We start from the raw sequence: 20,611 nt of genomic DNA, 5'->3' as shown, positions 1-20,611 counted from the left end.
ATGAGAAATTATTTTTGAATAACGAGAAAAAAAAATTATCAAGATTGAGAGAGATTTCTCCTTTAAAAACATGATAAAAGACTCGAAAGGGAAGAGATGGAAATCCTTCCTCTTAGATTACAAACGCTTTTCCAACCGGCAATAACATAAACAAGAGAATTACCAAATCTCAAAATACGAGAAACCTAACAAAAAGCATAGGAGTTTAAAACTGCCAAACTATCCGCAATATTAGAAGCAATAGACCAATGGAACACAACAGTAGCACACACAAGTGGCTCAGTAACATTAAGCGCATATGCCCCTCAAGAATAATTGAAGAAAGACCCTATTATTTAGCTTTTTTAATAGCCATCAACGCTACTTGAGCTTCAAGCCTTCAACCCACAAGGGATCCCTCGCAGTCTTGCACCCATAGACTTTAGTCCAAAAAAAAGAGAGCTCTACCTTTTGATCCCAACACACAGAAGCTAAAGTGACCGAGGAGTATCTCACAACTGTGTCAAAGTTTATCTGAGCAAAACCTAGGGGAGGAGGAGGGGTCCATGGCTCCAAAAGTTTCCCTATACATGGATTTGCATCCTCCATCCTACTTGTTGTAATATATATATATATATATATATAGACACACACTCTCAATATAATAGGTTTTATGGACAACAATATTCTATGCTGTTATCAAACCCTTTCAATTGTCATCAAAACACCATTTGGTTGCCATCAAGGCCTTTTAACTTTATACTAAACATTTTTTTAACTTTATCCATCAAGGCCTTTTAACATATTCTCTTTTAAGTATAATCAATAATCAAACAAACACAAAGCTTGAAAAAATGGATACGAATAAGTATTTCCCACAATCATAAAATTCTACCTCTTTTTTGGATTTTTTTTTTTTTTGGGGGGGGGGGGGGGTTAAGAAAAGTTAGGTCAAGAGATTACATGAGCCAATAATTGCTTCAACATAGGCTCATAGAATCTGATGTAGAAAAGACAGCACAGATCTTTTTGGAGTAGTAAAGGCGCTGGAAGTCACAGCACAAGATCAAGGGGGTGTTAGTAGAGGCCATCGGGGCGATGGTGTCAAAATTATATGAAATTTGGCAGGTTGAAAGGAAACAGCATTCTAATCCAAACTCGATATATCTCGAGCGTCGCCTAAATTTAAACAAATTCCTTTGTTAAGGTCCGAAAACAGTGTTTTTGCTATTTATAGTATTCTTTTTTCCTTAATAAATTTTAGTTTAAAAGTCAGAATAAGATCCCATCTGTTTTGGGACATCTCTTAGAGACATTATTTTCATTTTCTTCAATTATCTAAATTTTGATATTTTTGGAAAAAAATTTACTATTTTGCCACCTAATTACATTATTAGCGCGGATTAGGGTTTTTAGGCGTTTTCCTAGCCACCCTAGGTTTGCTTTTACTATTTATAACTTATTGTAAGAAATACAGACTTTGTCTATTTCTCTCTGGTGGATTCCAGAATCCTATCACCTTGTGGATTCAAGAGATCCCTCATCGATTCGAGGTTTCATTTAGAAGCTAACATGTTTAGTTTCTTTTTCCATTCAAAAAGCAATGTGTTTGTTTTCTTGTAACTTCTGTGACATCAAAATCCCTTTCTCCATTATTAAAAAGAATATAAGGGGACTAATCATATTGAAAGGAGAAAAGTAAACACAATTGCACGCCTTTCTTGAACTTCTAGCTAATGGTTCATTTGCTTTGTAACTCAAAATTTAACTTATTTTCACTACCAACTTATTTATAATTTTTAAGCATATTTTAAGGCTATTTGTACTTTTACTTAGCATAGTTTCTAAGTAAAATAAATAAATGAAAATAATTTTATAAAAAAAAAAAAAAAAAAAACCTAAAAGAAGTTATATTTGAGTTTATACAAGCCAAATATTGCTTCAACACAAAGGCATACAATTCTTTGTGGAAAATAATAGGCTTATAGAGTCCTTTTCATTATTAAAACTAAGTATAAATGGATCATTCACATCGAAAGAAAGCAAGCCGTCATTGTACGGGAATTAAGCCCCCGATATAGGGATTAGGCCTTTGAACCCATCTTCCTAGGGCCCAAAGCCCACATCACGTCATACACCCATCCTCACACTTGGGCCTTAAACCTCGGCCTAGATGCCTCTGAGCCCAATTTGGACTCGGGAACCTGAAATGAGACCATATTGGACACATCGAGCAAGCCCCCCCCCCTCCCCCTTTATCCCTGGCCGGGACGGGAGAGTTATTGCCTGGAGGCGCCCTGTGCCCAACTGCTCGGCCGTGCATTTGACAATGTCACTACTGAACAAACGACAGAAGTAGTAATCAGTTCTAATGCCACTCCCACTTTCCCAACGAAACGTCCACCTTGAGATGATGGAATTGGACCACTATTCGCACTAAGAAGGAGAAGTAATCATAACTCCTCCACTCATCCTTGAGAGAGAATGAGGAAAGGGGGTAAGCAATTTTGGGAAAAGCACTAGAAAAAAAGAGTAAACACTTAGAGAAAACAAAGGAGTGATTCTGTGAGGAAAAATGAAAGGTGTGAGGAAATAGAAGTATATTTGGGTCTGCCGGGCATAGAACCACCCACAGTAGGAAACCCAAAAGCCCACAAAACAAATAGATTGTGAGTCCAAATAGAAATCAAGCCCAATAGTCTTATATTTTGGGTACGCACAGTCATGATTATACAATTCCTTTCTTTGAAGTTTTGGCTAAAAACGAGTTAGATACAGAGATTTCCCAAGTTAAGAATTGCTTTAATATTGACATGGGCTCAAAATACCTTTCTTTATTACTAATAAAAAGAATATAAGTGGGTCATTCCCATCGAGGTGAAAAAAGCCACCTTGATTTTACGATTCCTTTCTTAAACTTCAGACTAATGCATGGTTCATTTGTTTTTGCTTAAAATCCTCTTTAATTTCAAAGCAAGCTTATTTATGGTTTTTTTTTTTTTTTTTTTTAAGTCTCACATCTTTTAAGCTTTTTCATTTTTTCTTACAATAAGTGGGGAGGAAGATTCAAACTCAAGTTTTCTTTTATTGAGAGAATCAAATAATGCCACTGAGTTATAAGATTTTTTTAAATTACCTCACCTATTTTAAGTATAATTGTAATTTTATCCATTTTAGTTTTTAAACCAAATAAACCCATATAAAATAAGCTTGTCAAAGCATGTAAAAAAATTTAGATTTAAACCCAAGTCAATCATGTTTTGGTTTATCAATTTATTGCCAATTTTTTACTTGCTATTACTTTCCCTTTTCTCTTTAATAATTCTTAAATATGCTATTTTCTCTTCCCCATAAATGATATGCGTGCTAGCAACAACATGAGTGAGAATTTTTTTTTGGCTAAACACATGAGTGAGAATGTTGTTTATGAAATTATGATGATGAGATCCCCTTTTTAGTAAATCATCTAACAAAGAAATAAAGAACTTGCTTTATTTTTTTCCAATAATCTTTATCATATTTTGTTATTATTGGTGACATTTCACTTCAATAGATTCTTTAACATATATCATGAATTTTCTTTTATATGATCCAAATTTATAGAACACTCTCACGAGAATCATGAACTACTGGTCTTTACGCAAGACAAGAATTGCTTTAGCACAACTCAAAAGGTATAAAATCACTCTATCCATGATTTCATGTAGAAGAAAAAAAAAGAAAATCAATTACCGTGTAAAACGAGGAGAAATTATTCCTCATGTGTCCCACACTATAATTTATATGGGATGGAACATCAATAATGGATCACACACTTGCAACTTGTTTTCCACCACCCTCTCTCTTTTTCAAGATATTATACTGTCCTCATGGCCGAAGTTAATACTAATTCAGACTCGCTGCAGTACCTTCATGGAGACCTTGATCTGAAAATCCTCAAAGGTCGCGGCTTCGAGATCCCCTCAGACACTTATGTCACGGTTTTGCTCGGTGATATCAACTTGGCTCGCACTCGCACCGTAGTGTACAACTCTGGAAGTCCAGAATGGAATGAGCACTTCCAGATTCCCCTAGCCCACCCGGTCTTCAAACCGGAGCTCCGCTTCAACCTGCAGTACAATGATTACATTAATAACACGAAGTCGATAGGAACCACTTCCGTCTCGGTCCAGCAAATCGTCACCGGCGAAGCTATCAGCCATTGGTTCCCGTGTTCCGGTAAACAAATGAAACCCGATGCCGCTATCTTCATTGAAGTGAAATTCACCAACTGTGAGGACACTCCGTTGTACCAGTATGGTATTGCCTCTGATCCGGATAATTTTGGAGTCCAAGATTGTCGCTTCCCGGTTCGGAAAGGCGGGTCTGTGACGCTGTATCAAGACGCGCATGTGCCAGACTCGGTGCTGCCGGAGATTAAGTTACAAGACGGGAAGGTATTTGAGCACGAAAAGTGTTGGGAGGATATGTGCCATGCGATATTGGAGGCAGAAAAAGTGGTGTACATTGTTGGGTGGTCCATTTACCACAAGGTGAAGCTGGTGAGAGAGCCGACGAGGCCATTGCCTAGTGCTGGGAATTTGAATTTGGGAGATTTGCTCAAGCATAAGTCGAAGCAGGGCGTTCGAGTTTTGCTCTTGCTTTGGAACGATGTGGTATGAGCTAACAATGAATTGGCATTTATGGTTTTATTTTTATTTTTAAGATTAAAAGGCATTTAAGTTTTTTGTTTTTTAATGAGATAACTACGGTATAATTTCAACCTATAATTGGCCAATCATTATATTTTTTTATAAATTTTTTATTTGATAACAAAAAATTTTATTAATTGAGTTAATTAAAATTCACATAATTATGTCTATAATTTTTTTTTTAATTGTTGTTATTGTAGTGTTTTAACTTCAACATTTCTATTTAGACAGAGCTTGCGACCTTTGTTGACTATCGATTACCGCTAAATATAGTAAAGTAGGGTCAAATCATATATGTGTATGGTTATAGTTTCTTTCATAGACAAAACAAATGGAATAATCAGTTTAATTTTAATGTTAAAGTTTAAGGACAAAAATGACAAAAAAATAAATTTTAAGGACTAAAATATGTTTTAGCTATTTTCCCTTGAATTGCCAGTCATTTTTCATTAGACTTTCAATTTTTAAAATCAAGTCAATTTCATTATTTAGTTTTCTCTTTGCTTTATTTTTAACGGAATTATTTGATGAGGTAAATGGAATAAATAGGAAGCACAAATACTTCATTTGGAGTGTTGTACCTTTGCTAGACACATCAAACACTTGACACTCCTCGGATACTTTTGCATGCATGTCCCAGTTGTGTCATTTTTTAAAAATTAAAAAAAAAAATGTAGGACACAACCGAGACACAAAATCAAGATGGATCAAATACTTTCTAACAAAACAAAGAAAACATTTGTGCTCTAAATAAAAATATTGCATTAAAAAATTAATAAATATCTTTATTCTTGATTTGTTTTATGAGAATCCTTTAATAGTAATGAATTTGATTTATTATCCATTATTACTCTTAATTTGATAAAAAAAAAACATAAATGATTAATAATATATAGAAATAAAATATACATTGTGGGTCCGAGAGGTCTGCAATCCGGCCCAAACTCTATCTGGGCCCTGGGCCCGTGCCGAGGAGGTATCTTGCCGAAGACGAATGATCAGTGGCCGAGGTAGCAAGGGGAACGGCTGAGACCTTACCCTGTCCTCGGCATTCCAGAGCTTCAATGGGAAGACCAACACCATGGTGTAGGCAATCCCCAAACAGCCCCCTTAAGGGGATGAGAACGGAATGGGGCCCATAGGGAAGCAGGGTGTGAAATTGGACCAAGGAAAATGCGTCCCCTCTTCAGTAAATGCACCTGCCAATACCCAGAGCTGATTAATGAGAAAAGACGTTTGGACGGTGTAAGCCTCGATCCATGCCACTAATAGAAAGTTAGACGGGACGGTTGATGGGATGGATACAGAAATAAGCTCCTGCCTGACCTACAAGTGGAGGGTCAGGATCGACCAAGACGGACTATATAATAAAAAGGAAGGTGCACCAACAGAGGGGGTTGGGAAAAATGGCCAAAAACCAGAGCCTCCCAGCCCACCTCCAGGAGAAAGACTCCAGGGGTGAAGGAAAACTTAAACTTGTACGAACACCACGAAAAACCCACCGCCTGTCAACCAGGGCCTAGCCTTCCAAACCCACGCTCTACAAATGATATTGTTAGGGGCCTTTTTACGTGCGAACCCGACACTGTTACGGTCCGCCACGAATCGTGTCCTTACAATTGGCGCCGTCTGTGGGAAAGGCTTGTGTGTTGGTATAGGATGTGGGTCGATAGAGTTTCTTCGTTATTTCTAACCGTTAGTTATAGAGTTCTAGTATAAAGTTCTGCTAGGGGTTACGTTTCTTGACTAGGGGCTTGGCTGAGGAGCTAACTCTCTTAAAGCCAAGGTCCCCCGTAAAGAGCAAACTAGGCACTTGATAGCGTTAATCGTATGGATAAACTCTAGGGGCTTGGCTGAGGAGCTAACTCCCCTAAAGCCAAGATCCCACACAAAGAGAAAACTAGGTTTTGGACAGAACCAAGGCATTGCATAGTCCACGGACTCAAGCCTATGGGGAAACCAACTACTTGGATGAGGAAAACTAGGTTTTGGACAGAACCAAGGCATTACATAGTCCACGGACTCAAGCCTATGGGGAAACCAACTACTTGGATGAGGAAAACTAGGTTTTGGACAGAATCAAGGCATTGCATGGTCCACGGACTCAAGCCTATGGGGAAACCAACTACTTGGATGAGGAAAACTAGGTTTTGGACAGAACCAAGGCATTGCATGGTCCTCGGGCTCAAGCCTATGGGGAAACCAACTACTTGGATGAGGAAAACTAGGTTTTGGACAGAACCAAGGCATTGCAGTCTCGGACTCAAGCCTATGGGGAAACCAACTACTTGGATGAGGAAAACTAGGTTTTGGACAGAACCAAGGCATTGCATGGTCCTCGGACTCAAGCCTATGGGGAAACCAACTACTTGGATGAGGAAAACTAGGTTTGGACAGAACCAGGGCATTGCATGGTCCTCGGACTCAAGCCTATGGGGAATCCAACTACTTGGATGAGGAAAACCAGGCACTAAGCGAGATTTAGCTATTATGCGTGACGTCGAAAATGGTGCTTATATCTTCGTAAGACGAAGGTTGGAAATGAATCTAAGGCCTCTGCGGGTGCAAGTAAGTTAGGGTTTGGGGAACATGATGATAAATGTATTGCATGCATAGCTATTTATACATGTTAAAATGAATCAGCGCAGAGTTCATAAGCAAATAGTGCGCATCAACGAGGGCGGTTAACGATGTAATCAGAAGGGAAAAGGAAAAACAAGATTTCATATATACATGTTCAAATGCTTGTAAACCATCAATAAATTAGGAAGTTTGTGAAAGGAAAAGAAACAAGTTAATCGTTCAAATAAAAACGAATACAAAAGCCCAACCAAGGTTTCTACTCTTCTGCTTTTTTGTCGGTGACATCTTGGGAGATGGGAACAAGATCAGCTTCGATGCCCGGAATGACGGTTCCTTCTGGGGAAGGCTGAACAGGATCAGCACTGGTACTCTGAGGGACCACGGCAAGGGGAATAGCCTGTGGCGGCTGTGCAAGTGTGGCTGGTTCTTCTGTACTGGACACCTGAATGCCAACCTTGGGCTCAGTAACCTCTGTAGGTGCCCCAGGATCCGCATGCTGCGATATCACTGTCACATCCTGAAGTTTTCCCTCTTTGGGCGCCTTGCTAGAGGAACCACTGGCTTGTAAGTTTTCCGACGGGGTGACCCCTTCCTCGAGTTGATCATCCGTGGTCGCAGAGCTGGTGGAAGTGGTCTCGCGGATGGCCGCCGGGTAGAATACGCTCTCTGCCTTCCACAAATCTGATGAAGCGTCCACCCCAACTCGCTTCAATGCTTCTTCCCAGACCTGGAAGCAATAAAACCTGCACACTCCAGGAATCTGCGCCTTAAGGGTGGCTTGGGTTTCAGCTACTCCCATGTTGTAACCATCGTCCTCGGCCGTATTCTTGGCAGCTTCTGCCTCATTCCTGGCAAACTCGGCCTCCTGCTTTGCCCTTACGGCTTCATCACGGGCATACTCTGCCACTCCTTTCTCATGCAGAGCCGCGGCCAGCTGCTTATTTAAATCCTCGATCAGATCTCTGGCTGTTCGCAGCTGGTCCTCGGCTTCAATTGCGCGCTTGGTTTGGTCCTTGGCCTGTTTTTGGGCACTAGCAAGGCCCGCCGAGACGTTATCCCTCTCGCGGGTAGTCATTGTTAAGTCATCCTTGACTTTGGCAAGTTCCTTTTCAGAAGCTTCGAGAGTCTTTGAGGCCGTTATGCGCTTCTTGCGTTCATTCTCGGCCGCCTTACTCCTGTCATGCACTTCTTCCTCCATCCTATAGGTTGCCTAGAAAGCCTGTCAAGAAAGATGAACGTGTAGTGAGTGACCAACCGGTGACAAGAGTTAATAAAGTGTTAGGTTTCAAGAAATCTTACCATGCCCAAGTATCTCTTAGTACTGAGAAAAACCTCCTGCATCCTCATTCTCTTCAGCTCATCCATGTCATTAGGGAGTAACATGGTTCTCCCTAATGCATCCGCCACGTATCCACCCTCGCCGTCTCCAAGGTCCCTCAGAGAGGCAGTTTCCAGTAATGGACCCCCGTGAAGCATTGGGGCAGGAAGCCAGGCGCTCGGTAGGGATTGGGAATCAATTCCTTTTCCCTTGCCTTGAGAGGTTTGAACTGTGGGTCCTTTGCCCTTGCCTTGGGGTCCGATCTTCAGTTGTTTTGTGCGCGGAGTCTCATCCTTCTCCTTAGGAGGTTGGGATTTTCCCTCGTCCACGATGTCCTTGCCCTTAGGGCTCCTCTTTCTCTTGGAATCAGCACCTTCAGGTCGAGGAGACCGAGCTGGTTGGGAGGAGGTGGGAGGTTCGGGGCGGGTGGATTGTGGCTGAGACTTGGTGGAGGATGACCTGGTTTGGATTGTAAGGGGCCGAGGTGGTGGAGGAGGAGCATTGGGTTGTGGTGCCTCCTGGGTATCCTTCCCTGGTTGGTCCTCGAGGAGTTGAAGAAGGGGGGTTAAAGGTATTCTCTTGACTCACATCTCGGCTTGAGAAGAGGTGCCTATTAATGACAACTCCGCCTCGGACAAGGCTGGGTCACCTAGGTCACCAGGAGGGTCCTCGAATTGGTAGACTAAGTCAAATACCCCGAACCCTTCCTCCGGCTGATCTGGCTCACCTTCGTCCTCTGCTGCTTGATGAGACGAAGAGGAACCCACCAGGGGGATGTTCTTGGGGACAGCTGGCTCCTGTGAGATTAAAAATCCCTTCTCTACCACGGTAATTTTTGGAAGCCAAGGACGGCGGGCACTGATCACGTGCTTTGCGTCCCCGAATGACTTCTGAACCGGAGGGTACCCTAGTATTTTGTGAGCTGCACGGACTTGGCCATCACTGTCATTCACAAAAATCGCCGCTTGTAAAACGGTCTCCAAGTCTGCCCGATTGACTAAATGAAAATGCCGTGTATAGGCGCGTTCATCTACAAAAACAACAAACATATATGCATGGTTAGTTATCGGAAGACGTTAGGTTAGAATGGCTTAAAGGGTTATCCCTCTTCCATTCTTAATACCCCACCTGGTTCTCCTTCTACTACGGGGCATGGATTGCCATCATGCCACTCCCCAGAGACGATAAGGAAATCCTTGTTCAGTCCCTTGTTGGAATTAGGGAGGCACTGGATCAACCGAACCCTATCATCCCTCGACCTCATGTAGTAGGTTTTTCCTTTCAATTTCTGGAGGTTATAGCACCAGTTTACATCATGGTGGGTCAGTCTTAAACCCATCTTCTCGTTTAAAGCGTCCACGCAACCCAAAATCCTAAGAACGTTGCCGGCGCACTGGGTAGGGGCTAAACGGAAATGCCTGAGGTAACCCCTCGTCACTGGTCCCATAGGGATTCTCATACCTCCCTCTACAAAAGCGAGGACGGGAATTACAACCGCGCCCGTTCCCCTCTTAATGTGCCATTCCCCCATCTTACAGTGCTCCAGACTTACGTTGGGGGGAATCCTATAATCAACGATGAACTTATTCATCGCCTCTTCAGTATCGACCAACTTCCTCAATCTCAATTTAGTTGCCTTTGTCATTTGCTAAAACAAACCTAACCCGCGACGGAAAAGAAAGGGAGCCAAAGAGAAATAAACTCAGAAAAGAAAAAACGCGAGTTAATGGAGATAGGGAACTTACATAAAAGGAGAATTACGCTTCGGATGGGCTATATGTGCTTGAGATAGACTTGAATTTGGGCGGAAGTTCGGATGAACCCTGGATACATGCACTAAACCTCTTAAGTACAGAATTGGAGAGACGGATCCATCCCCAAAAAATCTTTTATACTTTCTAGGGTAAACTGCACGCCCTTTTTCCCGCCCAAAGAGGCCAGGAGATCACCACCGTTCGATTTCCATCACACCGTTGAACGTGGGAAGCACCAAGCCGCCCGTATTTAATGAGGCCACGTTTCGCCTTCCAACGGCTCTAGGAACGTGCCTTGGGCAGGTGAAAAACCTCGGGAATCGATAGATGACAAGGATTGATAGGCATTGGCAGATCCCTGATGTCATCAAAACCCTCCTATCCGTCCGAGGGGACGGATAGCAGGATTTTGAGGGGCTATTGTGGGTCCGAGAGGTCTGCAATCCGGCCCAAACTCTATTTGGGCCCAGGGCCCGTGTCGATGAGGTATCTTGCCGAAGACAAATGATCAGTGACCGAGGTAGCAAGGGGAACGGCTGAGACCTTACCCTGTCCTCGGCATTCCAGAGCTTCAATGGGAAGACCAACACCATGGTGTAGGCAATCCCCAAACAGCCCCCTTAAGGGGATGAGAACGGAATGGGGCCCATAGGGAAGCAGGGTGTGAAATTGGACCAAGGAAAATGCGTCCCCTCTTCAGTAAATGCACCTGCCAATACCCAGAGCTGATTAATGAGAAAAGACGTTTGGACGGTGTAAGCCTCGATCCATGCCACTAATAGAAAGTTAGACGGGACGGTTGATGGGATGGATACAGAAATAAGCTCCTGCCTGACCTACAAGTGGAGGGTCAGGATCGACCAAGACGGACTATATAATAAAAAGGAAGGTGCACCAACAGAGGGGGTTGGGAAAAATAGCCAAAAACCAGAGCCTCCCAGCCCACCTCCAGGAGAAAGACTCCAGGGGTGAAGGAAAACTTAAACTTGTACGAACACCGCGAAAAACTCACCGCCTGTCAACCAGGGCCTAGCCTTCCAAACCCACGCTCTACAAATGATATTGTTAGGGGCCTTTTTACGTGCGAACCCGACACTGTTACGGTCCGCCACGAATCGTGTCCTTACATACATTATTTATCTTAAATTGATATATGTTTAATATTTATGAAAAATAAATGTTTAACTATATATAAATATATATTTAATAACTAATTAATATATGTATATCCATCGTACCTGTATCCTATTTTTTCAAAAAATGTTGTGTCACTATACAATACCGAACATGTACTTTATACAGGTGCTTTCTAGGAGCATACTTTAAATGACTATCATGGAAAGGTTAAAATTTCAAAATCAAGTTGTATGAACCAAATTTGGACCTCAACCCAAATGATAGATGGACTCAAGCTCAAAAAGTCCAAAACAATGAATTTGTAGAGAGTGGGTTGGAAAACTGGGCTTAGACGAGTTGGATGACCAATATAGTGGGTTTCAATGACAAGAACAAAAAGACAGAATGATTCAACTAAAGAAAATCGTACTCGACACAATCCGAGGAGATCGGTTCTTATATATTTCTCTTAAGTTTGATTACAAGTTGTTTCTTGATTGTTACAGTTTGTTTCTCTTGATTTCTCCCTCCTCCTTTTTCCATGGAGGGTCTTTTATATTATATAGTTCCCTTTGAGCAATCTTGGCCCTACACTTGTTGATCATCTAAACCACTACTTGAGTGCTTGTTTCATCGGACACCCTCCTAGGTCCTCTGTTAGTTGGGGTAGCCAAGGTAGTACTGTTCAGGAGTCTTCTTCACATTAATACAGCCAGAAAGTTAGCTATAGAGCATTTAATGCGGTGGCAACAGCCTTTCCTTAGATATTTCTGAGCTTCCATCCCTCTTGTATGTTCATAATGCACGTTCCTATCAGTGGAATTTCCTAGAGGGTCACCTTGAATGAAAGGGTATACATTTGATCTGTGTTTTGTCCATCCGAGGAGATACTCCTCCTCGGACCACCTTTCCCAACCTTTCTATTTGCATCTTACTTATGGGGCTCTGAGCTTAACGCTCTCGCTACTATTATTCGTCCTCGGATCATCCAACGTCCTCGGCCAAGTCCAAGGCCCAATATACAACCTTGGGCCCTTATCCCTACACAAGTCAATTTCAACTATTAATTTTAATAAAATGCAAATGTAAAGGAGATCCAAGAATGATCATACTAACTTTTAAAATTTGAGGAACTAAATTAATATAATTCAAACACATAACTGCATTAAATCTATATTGATCAATACCATCATTTATTTGAATTTTTTTATAGATATTAAGGTATTATATCTAAAGGTTTTCCCTTACAAAATAAATATTTAACTCATAGAGCTTTGCATGCAGTTTGGTATGATGGACACTCATGATGAAGAAACTCAGAATTTTTTCAAGAACTCTTCCGTCCAATGTATATTGTCATCTCGAAGTCAGCTAAACCTTTTCAAATATCTAGACAGTGAACCAGGAATTGTGACTTTGACAAGGAAATTTATGGTATTGATATTTTACTGAAGATTAATTCAAAACATGCTTAAAATGTGTCATTTTTTTTCCAATGTTAGAATTAATCAATATTTTATTTTTTTGAATTATTTTTTATTTGAGATAGAATTTTACTATAGTTTAATTTAACTGTATGTGTGTGAAGCTTCATTCTGGAGGCTTGAATCCCCCTCCCTCTCACAAGCACTTATATTTGTGAAGTGACCATCACACTAAGAGTGTGCAATGGTGTAATGTTTTAATATTAGAAAACTAATTACTTGTAATACTTTGAGTTTAATACTTTGAGTTTAGGGTTCCATTTAATTGGACTTCAGAGAAGAAAAACATCTTAATGCATGTCTATGCTTCACTTGCTCCTTCAAAATTCTTTTGTATACAAATTTATCTTACAAGGTAGGTTACAAATTAGACAAAAAATTGCACTTCTTAGCTTAGAATGAAGCCTGAATTTTATTTCTTAGCTTGATGCATGATTAAGCAAATCAAATTGCTCACAATTATCTTGTGGTGCTCCAGGCCAATAAATTTCTTTGTTCACATCATCAGAAAAGTGTGATTGTGGATACACAAGCGTCTGATGATACAAGGAAGATAACTGCTTTTATTGGAGGTCTAGACCTTCGTGATGGCCGCTATGATACCCCTGAGCATCGACTATTTCGTGATCATTGCACTGTATATCAAAACGATTATCGTAATCCAACACTTCCTGTGAGTATTTACTATTATATCTTGAAGAGTTTTATTATCTTTTTAGTAGTATAAGCCATTACCAAGAGTCTTGTAACCGAATTTTATCGTCCAATTCTCTCTATGTGAAGAATCAATAATGGGGCATGATTTTATTTGTTGGGCGTGGGGGGGGCGGGGGGGGAAGTAATTCATAAGCGACACATATGCGCATACATGCACACAAGTACCTAAAACGTAATTGATTGATAAAAATGATTCACGTTAATAATAAGCTATATTTTGTATTGTGTTTATGTATTATGATTTTTTTTTTGTGGCTTTTTTTACACGTGAATAAGAAACTTTGTGACTTTTTTTAAATTTCAATTTGAATCTATGATTCTCACGAAAATATTTTTAGTAGCTAGACAAATGTTGAGTATAGCTCATGTGATTTTTGATATTTTGGTTAATTCAAAAAATAATCAAAATGTAACTTAAAAAAAAAAAAAAAAAACTATACTATGAATATACATTCACTTTTTTTTAGAAGAGAATATATATGCACTTGAATTCAAAGTTTAACTTGAAAACGATATTTTTCTCCAAAAAAAAAAAAAAAAAAACTTGAAATCGATTTTTTTTTTTTTAAATATTAAACTTTAGAGTTTATTATGTATATATCCTTATATTTTATTACTTAACGAAAAAATTTATTGAAGATGAATAAATTATTGCATTAAGAATTTGAGCTTCTTTTAACATTTTTTTCTTCTTCTCTTTTCGAGTAAATTTATTGAAGATGAATAAATTATTTCTTTTTTCTTCAACCTTTTGTAGGTTTTGAACTTTAATTTTAAAAATCAGTGATAAAATATGAAATATTTTTCTTTTCTTTTTTTAATAAAATTTGACATATAAAAAAGAAAAATATAAAAGAAATCCATAAACTTTGGGGTTGGGGGGATTTAAGTTTTAATACATAAACTTCGAAAATTTTGGCAAGAATATTGGTTGTAAAATTTCACCCCTCAATCCACCACCTTAGTGACTTGGCCAAAAAAGTTCGATGGAAGAAAGCCAGGATTGTCCTGACTCCTTATGCTAATTATCCTTAAAAAATAATATCTTTGTACAAGATTCATATAATTATAAATAAATAAATGAAATTTACATATATTATTCCACCTTTGATAAATATTTTCTAATCACACCTCATGTTTTAAAATTTTTAATCAGAATCATTTGATTTACAAATGCTTTTTTTTTTTTGGGCTGAAGATTTACAAATGCTTTAGTCACACCACTTTCATCCATTGCGCTTGGAATATTATCATTGGAATTCACTATAATTAAAAACTAATGCATGTGATTTAAACCTTATGTATATGCTTATAATATAAATATTGAAAAAAATCAGGGGCCAAGTGTTATTTAAAAAAAAAATTATAACTATACCTATATTAACATTAAAAATAGAAATAAAAAGCATACGTCCTTCAAGTGGCTCCGCCACTAATCCACCATCTCCACCCTTAGGGAGAACTTGGGTTCAAAACGCCATCATAGCTCACAGATTGGATGATCTTTCTTTCTCGTTTCTTCTCAAATAATAGGCAGGAGCTCACCGTCCAAGGCAACCATGGCATGATTTACATTGCAAGATAGAAGGGCCTGCTGCATATGATGTGCTCACTACTTTTGAGCAGCTTTGGGGCAAAGCTGCAAAATGGTCGTCAGGGCTTAAGAAGTGCTGCAAAATCATTTTTCGTGCTTTAATGAACTTAGACATCCCCATGCCGAGTTCTTCCCAATCAATTTCAAATGACGACCCTAAATTTTGGGTTTCCAAAGAAGATGATCCGGAAAACTGGCATGTTCAGGTAAAGTAGTTAGTATGCGCTTCTCAAAATAAAGCTTATATGATTAGGTTTAATCCTTATTTTTGTTCTTCACTTTTGTCTCATGTTTTAAAATGGTCCTTGACATTTCAAATTTGTTATTTTAGTCTTTAATGTTGTGATCAATTTGTGTCAAAACAGTTCCTACACGGATTAGGACTTGTGCAATCTAGAATATTACATGGGTGCAATTAGCTCCATTTCTCTCACAAAATATTTTTACTTTTGAACTTTTTTTAATTCAAAGATTGAGGCTGAAAGTTTCATTTTTTAATTCTCAATCTCAGCCATGGAGAGTAATTGCACAATTATTGTGCCTAATCCCAAATCGTTATGAAAGAGACGTTGCATATATGTACCCACTAAAGGGTATATTTTTTCCTTGAAAGTGAAGGAAGATATTTTTGGTAGCAAGAGTGAAGATATGAGTGAATGGAAAAGGACAAAGTCATGAATTTCAAATCTTTTTCCTGATCTATCATAATTTTCCACAGCCTTTTTTACTCCCTTAACATCAGACCATCCAAAACCCAAATCAATTTATGAACGGCATGTTACAGACCTTGAAGCAATTGTGCCGAAGCATTGCCGTTCATGAAGACTTCGTATATCTGATTTTTGATAAGCACTATACCACCTTTGAACACGGAAAAATATAAAAGCCACATAATTATTTGACAAGTCAAAAGGTTAAAAAAATACTCCTTATAACAAAGGTCACGTGGCATAGGCATTCATTTATAATCAAAAATATTATTTTAATATTACCATATGTCATGTTAGATTTTTCTATGCACTATTTAATGGTAGTGGCTATTTTGGCACAATATATCAAAAGATTAAGGAGTAAAATAGCACATTTAGAACATTATGGACCGTTTTTAAACATAAAAGATAAAACCAAGGTAAGGAGCTAAAATGGGAATTAAACCTATAATTTATTACATATATTCAATGAGTTCTACTTAGTCTTTAGTTGTTCATTCTAAAATTGGCAGGTTTTCCGCTCAGTTGATTCAGGGTGTTTGGAAATATTTCCTGCAACTCAGGTTTACCATTTTCTAAGTGATAATGATATATTAATTGATTCTTCATTCACTACTTTTAGTTTTAAATAAGTACAGAGCTAGCTGCTTAGGGAAGTTCTCTGCCTTTCACTTCTGTTGTAGAATTTGGTTGTAGAGAAGAGCATTCAATCAGCGTACATCCAGGCAATTAGATCTGCCCAGCATTTTATATACATTGAGAATCAATTTTTTCTTGGATCTTCATATGCATGGCAATCTGACAAAGACCCAGGTCATAGACCCAATCTCTACAATTAGTAATATTATTACCTTGCCATTCGCTCTACAATGCTCAAACTCAACTGTCCAATGGCTCTTCTATATATATATATATATATATTTTTTTTTTTCCCCTTATTCATCAAACTCTTACTTCAATGACTCTTTTTTGGGTTTGATCAGGTGCCAATAATTTAATTCCAATGGAGCTGGCATTGAAGATTGCTAGTAAGATTAGAGCAAAGGAGAGATTTGCAGTTTACATTGTCATACCAATGTGCCCCGAAGGTACATGGCGCATAGTCACAGAAGAAGTGCTATTTTGGCAGGTAACATTCACAATTCTTTAACCAATTAGCATTTACATTATTTTCCTTCTACTTACTGAACCTTGCATGGTTGTCCAAAACGTTAAATCAAGTAGATAATAGTTTTCCTCCATGCATGGGGTACTGTAGTTACAGTGTTACATTTAATAATTGTATTATTAAATTCCATATTATTATCTTGTTCTTTTAATTTGCTGTTCTCAGAGCCAGACAATGCAAATGATGTATGGAATCATAGCACGAGAGTTGAAATCCATGCATCTTGAAGATTCACGTCCCCAAGACTACCTGAATTTCTATTGTCTTGGTAAGCGGGAAGAACTGACCAAAGAAGTGTCAGCTCCACCTATTCAATCCGTCAAGAAGGTGGAGAAGGTATCATAATGCTCTATGAAAATTTCGGGCCAGTGTTATTTATTTATTTTTTTTTTGAGATAGCAGAAGTTTCAACTTTTTATACATATATGAGTTTATGAGAAAATAGAATGGAAAGATAAAAGAAGCAATCAAATAGGAAACCCAAATATTTATTTATTCTTTCATAGGCCTATGTTAATGGGGTGTCTAAAAGAAAGATTTACTAAAAGGTAGAGAGATTAAATAGATGACACAAAAATACCCTCACAAAACAATTATACATCCTCAGAGATCTAGCGCAAAACACACGAAAATACAATGAGTTTAATTAACCTTCAAAAAATTTGGTGTGATTATGTGGCAATATAGTTGCCATACATAAGTCAAGAAAGTATCTTGGCAATGGACATCATAGACTACAAATTCCAAGCAATGCTTAATTAAGTGTGTGTTAAGTCTTACTTCGGGTACTATACTGGGATACAGTACATATGTAGTTAGCGTCTTTAATTATTTGGGTCATTTTCCTTCGAAAAAAAAAAAACAAAAAAAACTTGGGTCATTAGAAATCTAGGGAGAATCCAATCAAGTAATTAATAATATAATATATATACCACTCGACATAATTTTTTTTTTTTTTTGAAAAGACTTGACCCAAAAGTTTAAGCTTATGGGTTTGGGCCTAATTATATTATATCAACAATTTATTTTTGTTATTATACTTCACTACTTAACTAACTACGTCACTTACACGTGAAATATTCCAAAAAATAAGTATGTACAAAATTCAATCAACTCATTTTAAAATTGATAAATAAATCAACTAACTTAACCAAAACTCATGAGTGTGACTGTGATTGTTTCAATTTAGCAAATTACTAAAACAACTACTAATTTTACTACAAAATACTTATAAATTAATGTGATTGGTAATTATTTAATATATAATAAACAAATGTTTGAATTTTTTGTTATTTGTAATATATTTTGGAAGACTGATGTAGTAACATTTACTGCTTTATTTTGAGCTAGCACAATTAAACAGTGCCATATACAAGTTGCACATATGTAAATGTGTATATCCTTGTTGATCAAGCGTATGTACATAAAATTGTATACTTTTTACTCGTAGATGAGCGTTAGCTTTTCGTCAATAGAATTCTAGGAGTGAATAAATAAATAAATAAAAATCACATTTTCCTATACCATACGCAAGAAATTGTGACTGAGAGTTTTTTCATGATCAACTTGCAGGTTTTTAGTTTCTCAAAAAAAAACTTGCAGGTTTCTAACTCACAAAAGTTTCAACGGTTTATGGTTTACGTACATGGCAAGGGAATGATTGTAGATGACGAGTACGTGATATTAGGTTCTGCCAATATTAATGAACGATCTTTGGATGGTTCAAGAGACAGTGAGATAGCCATGGGTGCATATCAACCCCATCAAACTTGGGGTAAGAGGAAGGGCCACCCACATGGCCAGGTTTGCACATTCATTTAGACCTAGTATATATACATTGTACTATATTTTCTATTGCATGATTGCAAGTTTTGGTGGACGTATCAAAGGTAGCTCAAATAATTTAATGTCTTGGTTGTATCAAAGGTAGCTCAAATAATTTGATGTCTTGGTTTAATTCATCATTCAAACATCAGCACCAGATATGTGTAATAGTTATCTAGAGGCAATAGCCTTATAACTCAACTAATTGACATTTTAACGAAGATATTTATAATTCAAATCCTCTCATTCCCAAGTATTGCATTATCAATATATATGTGTATATATATATATATATATATATATCTATGTGCACGTGCGCATGCACGAGCACAGAATTGCTTGTTATGTAAGTTAACCACCTTGATCAATACATATGCAGATATACGGATATAGAATGTCTCTGTGGGCAGAACATTTGGGGACTTTAGATGATTACTTCATGGAGCCTGAAACATTGGGTTGCATTGAGAGTGTGAACAAGATTGCTGAAGAAAACTGGAGGAAGTACAAGACCGAGGACTTTACGCTATTGCAAGGGCACCTCCTTAAATACCCCATTAAGGTTGATGCCAATGGGAAGGTAGAGTGCTTGGATGAACAAGAGACTTTCCCAGATATTAACGTTAAAGTACTTGGATCTGTTGACGTTCCAACTATTAGCGTTAAAGTGCTCGGATCCATTTCGGTTGACATTGATTTGTCTTTATTAACTACATAGGTACACTTCTTGTTCATAATTTAATGTGCATTATTTAGTCAAAATAAAAATAATTAAAAGTAATAAGGTGCATTTAATTGGGACTTAAAAGAGGGGGCAAAAATGGTTCCTTGACGAGCTTGAGCAACAACAGGAGCCTTGTTGATTGAATTTATGCTTGCTCATAATTTGTTACCTGCATTGTAAAGGATGCAATGCGTGTTGGATTGTAATATATGGCATATATACCATTCAATACATTATTCTAATGTTGTTTAATTAATATTTGGGGAAAATGAATTCTTATTTTAATGAAAATTTTTATTGACCCAAATAGAGCAATTTGTTTGGGACTTTGGTTTCAACTTTTCCATTATGATTTTTTTACAAATGTATATATTCAACTTCTTATAATTCTATTAAGAGTCTTGTGATTTAGTAGTATCGTTCAATTTGTTCCATGAAAAAGAATTTGCATTTGAATATCCTCCATCTCACTTATTGTAAGGAAAAAAATCTTCATGATCCTCATATAATTGTATAGGTATGATGTGTCCACAATGGACAAAAGTTGAAAATGTGTTGTCACAATCTCCTTCTAAATGGAACAAAACAAGACTTGGAATGAAGGAGATGGAAATCCTTCCTCTCAAAAAAAGATTTAGAACTACCCAAATATCCGCAGTAACAGAAGCAATAAAACTTGGATTTGAATCCCTTATCCCACTTGTTGAATGAAAAATAGAATCTCTATAATCTCCATATAATTGTATAGGCATAATGTGTGAGTCCATAATGGAAAAAAGTTGAAGATGAGGGTGTAAATTATCCCCTTCCCCTAAATCCAAAAATAAATACTTTTCCTCCTATTTTAATATGAAATTTTAAGAAGAAAAAAACTCGTAACTTTTTTCCTTTTTATGAGTTTTTTTTTTTTTTTTTTTTTTGAGATCTCCTTTTTATGAGTTTATCTCGA

General features: G+C 37.8%; 1 protein-coding gene across 1 annotated transcript; it reads left to right on the top strand.

The window, feature by feature from the left end:
• The first annotated feature begins 3,824 nt into the window (after window positions 1-3,824).
• Window positions 3,825-19,918, top strand: LOC115967963 (phospholipase D delta-like). Its single transcript, XM_031087140.1, has 10 exons — window positions 3,825-4,634; window positions 12,726-12,875; window positions 13,404-13,598; window positions 15,176-15,442; window positions 16,459-16,509; window positions 16,630-16,759; window positions 16,930-17,075; window positions 17,280-17,450; window positions 18,687-18,917; window positions 19,318-19,918. Exons 1-10 carry the CDS (start codon window positions 3,849-3,851, stop codon window positions 19,654-19,656), a joined length of 2,466 nt encoding a protein of 821 aa, XP_030943000.1. The 5' UTR covers window positions 3,825-3,848; the 3' UTR covers window positions 19,657-19,918.
• The last annotated feature ends 693 nt before the right edge of the window (window positions 19,919-20,611 follow it).

The sequence above is a fragment of the Quercus lobata genome, chromosome 11 (assembly GCF_001633185.2).
Source record: "Quercus lobata isolate SW786 chromosome 11, ValleyOak3.0 Primary Assembly, whole genome shotgun sequence".
NCBI lineage: Eukaryota > Viridiplantae > Streptophyta > Magnoliopsida > Fagales > Fagaceae > Quercus > Quercus lobata.
The sequence above is the reverse complement of the archived record's forward strand: the minus strand, read 5'-3'. Positions and strand labels throughout refer to the sequence as shown.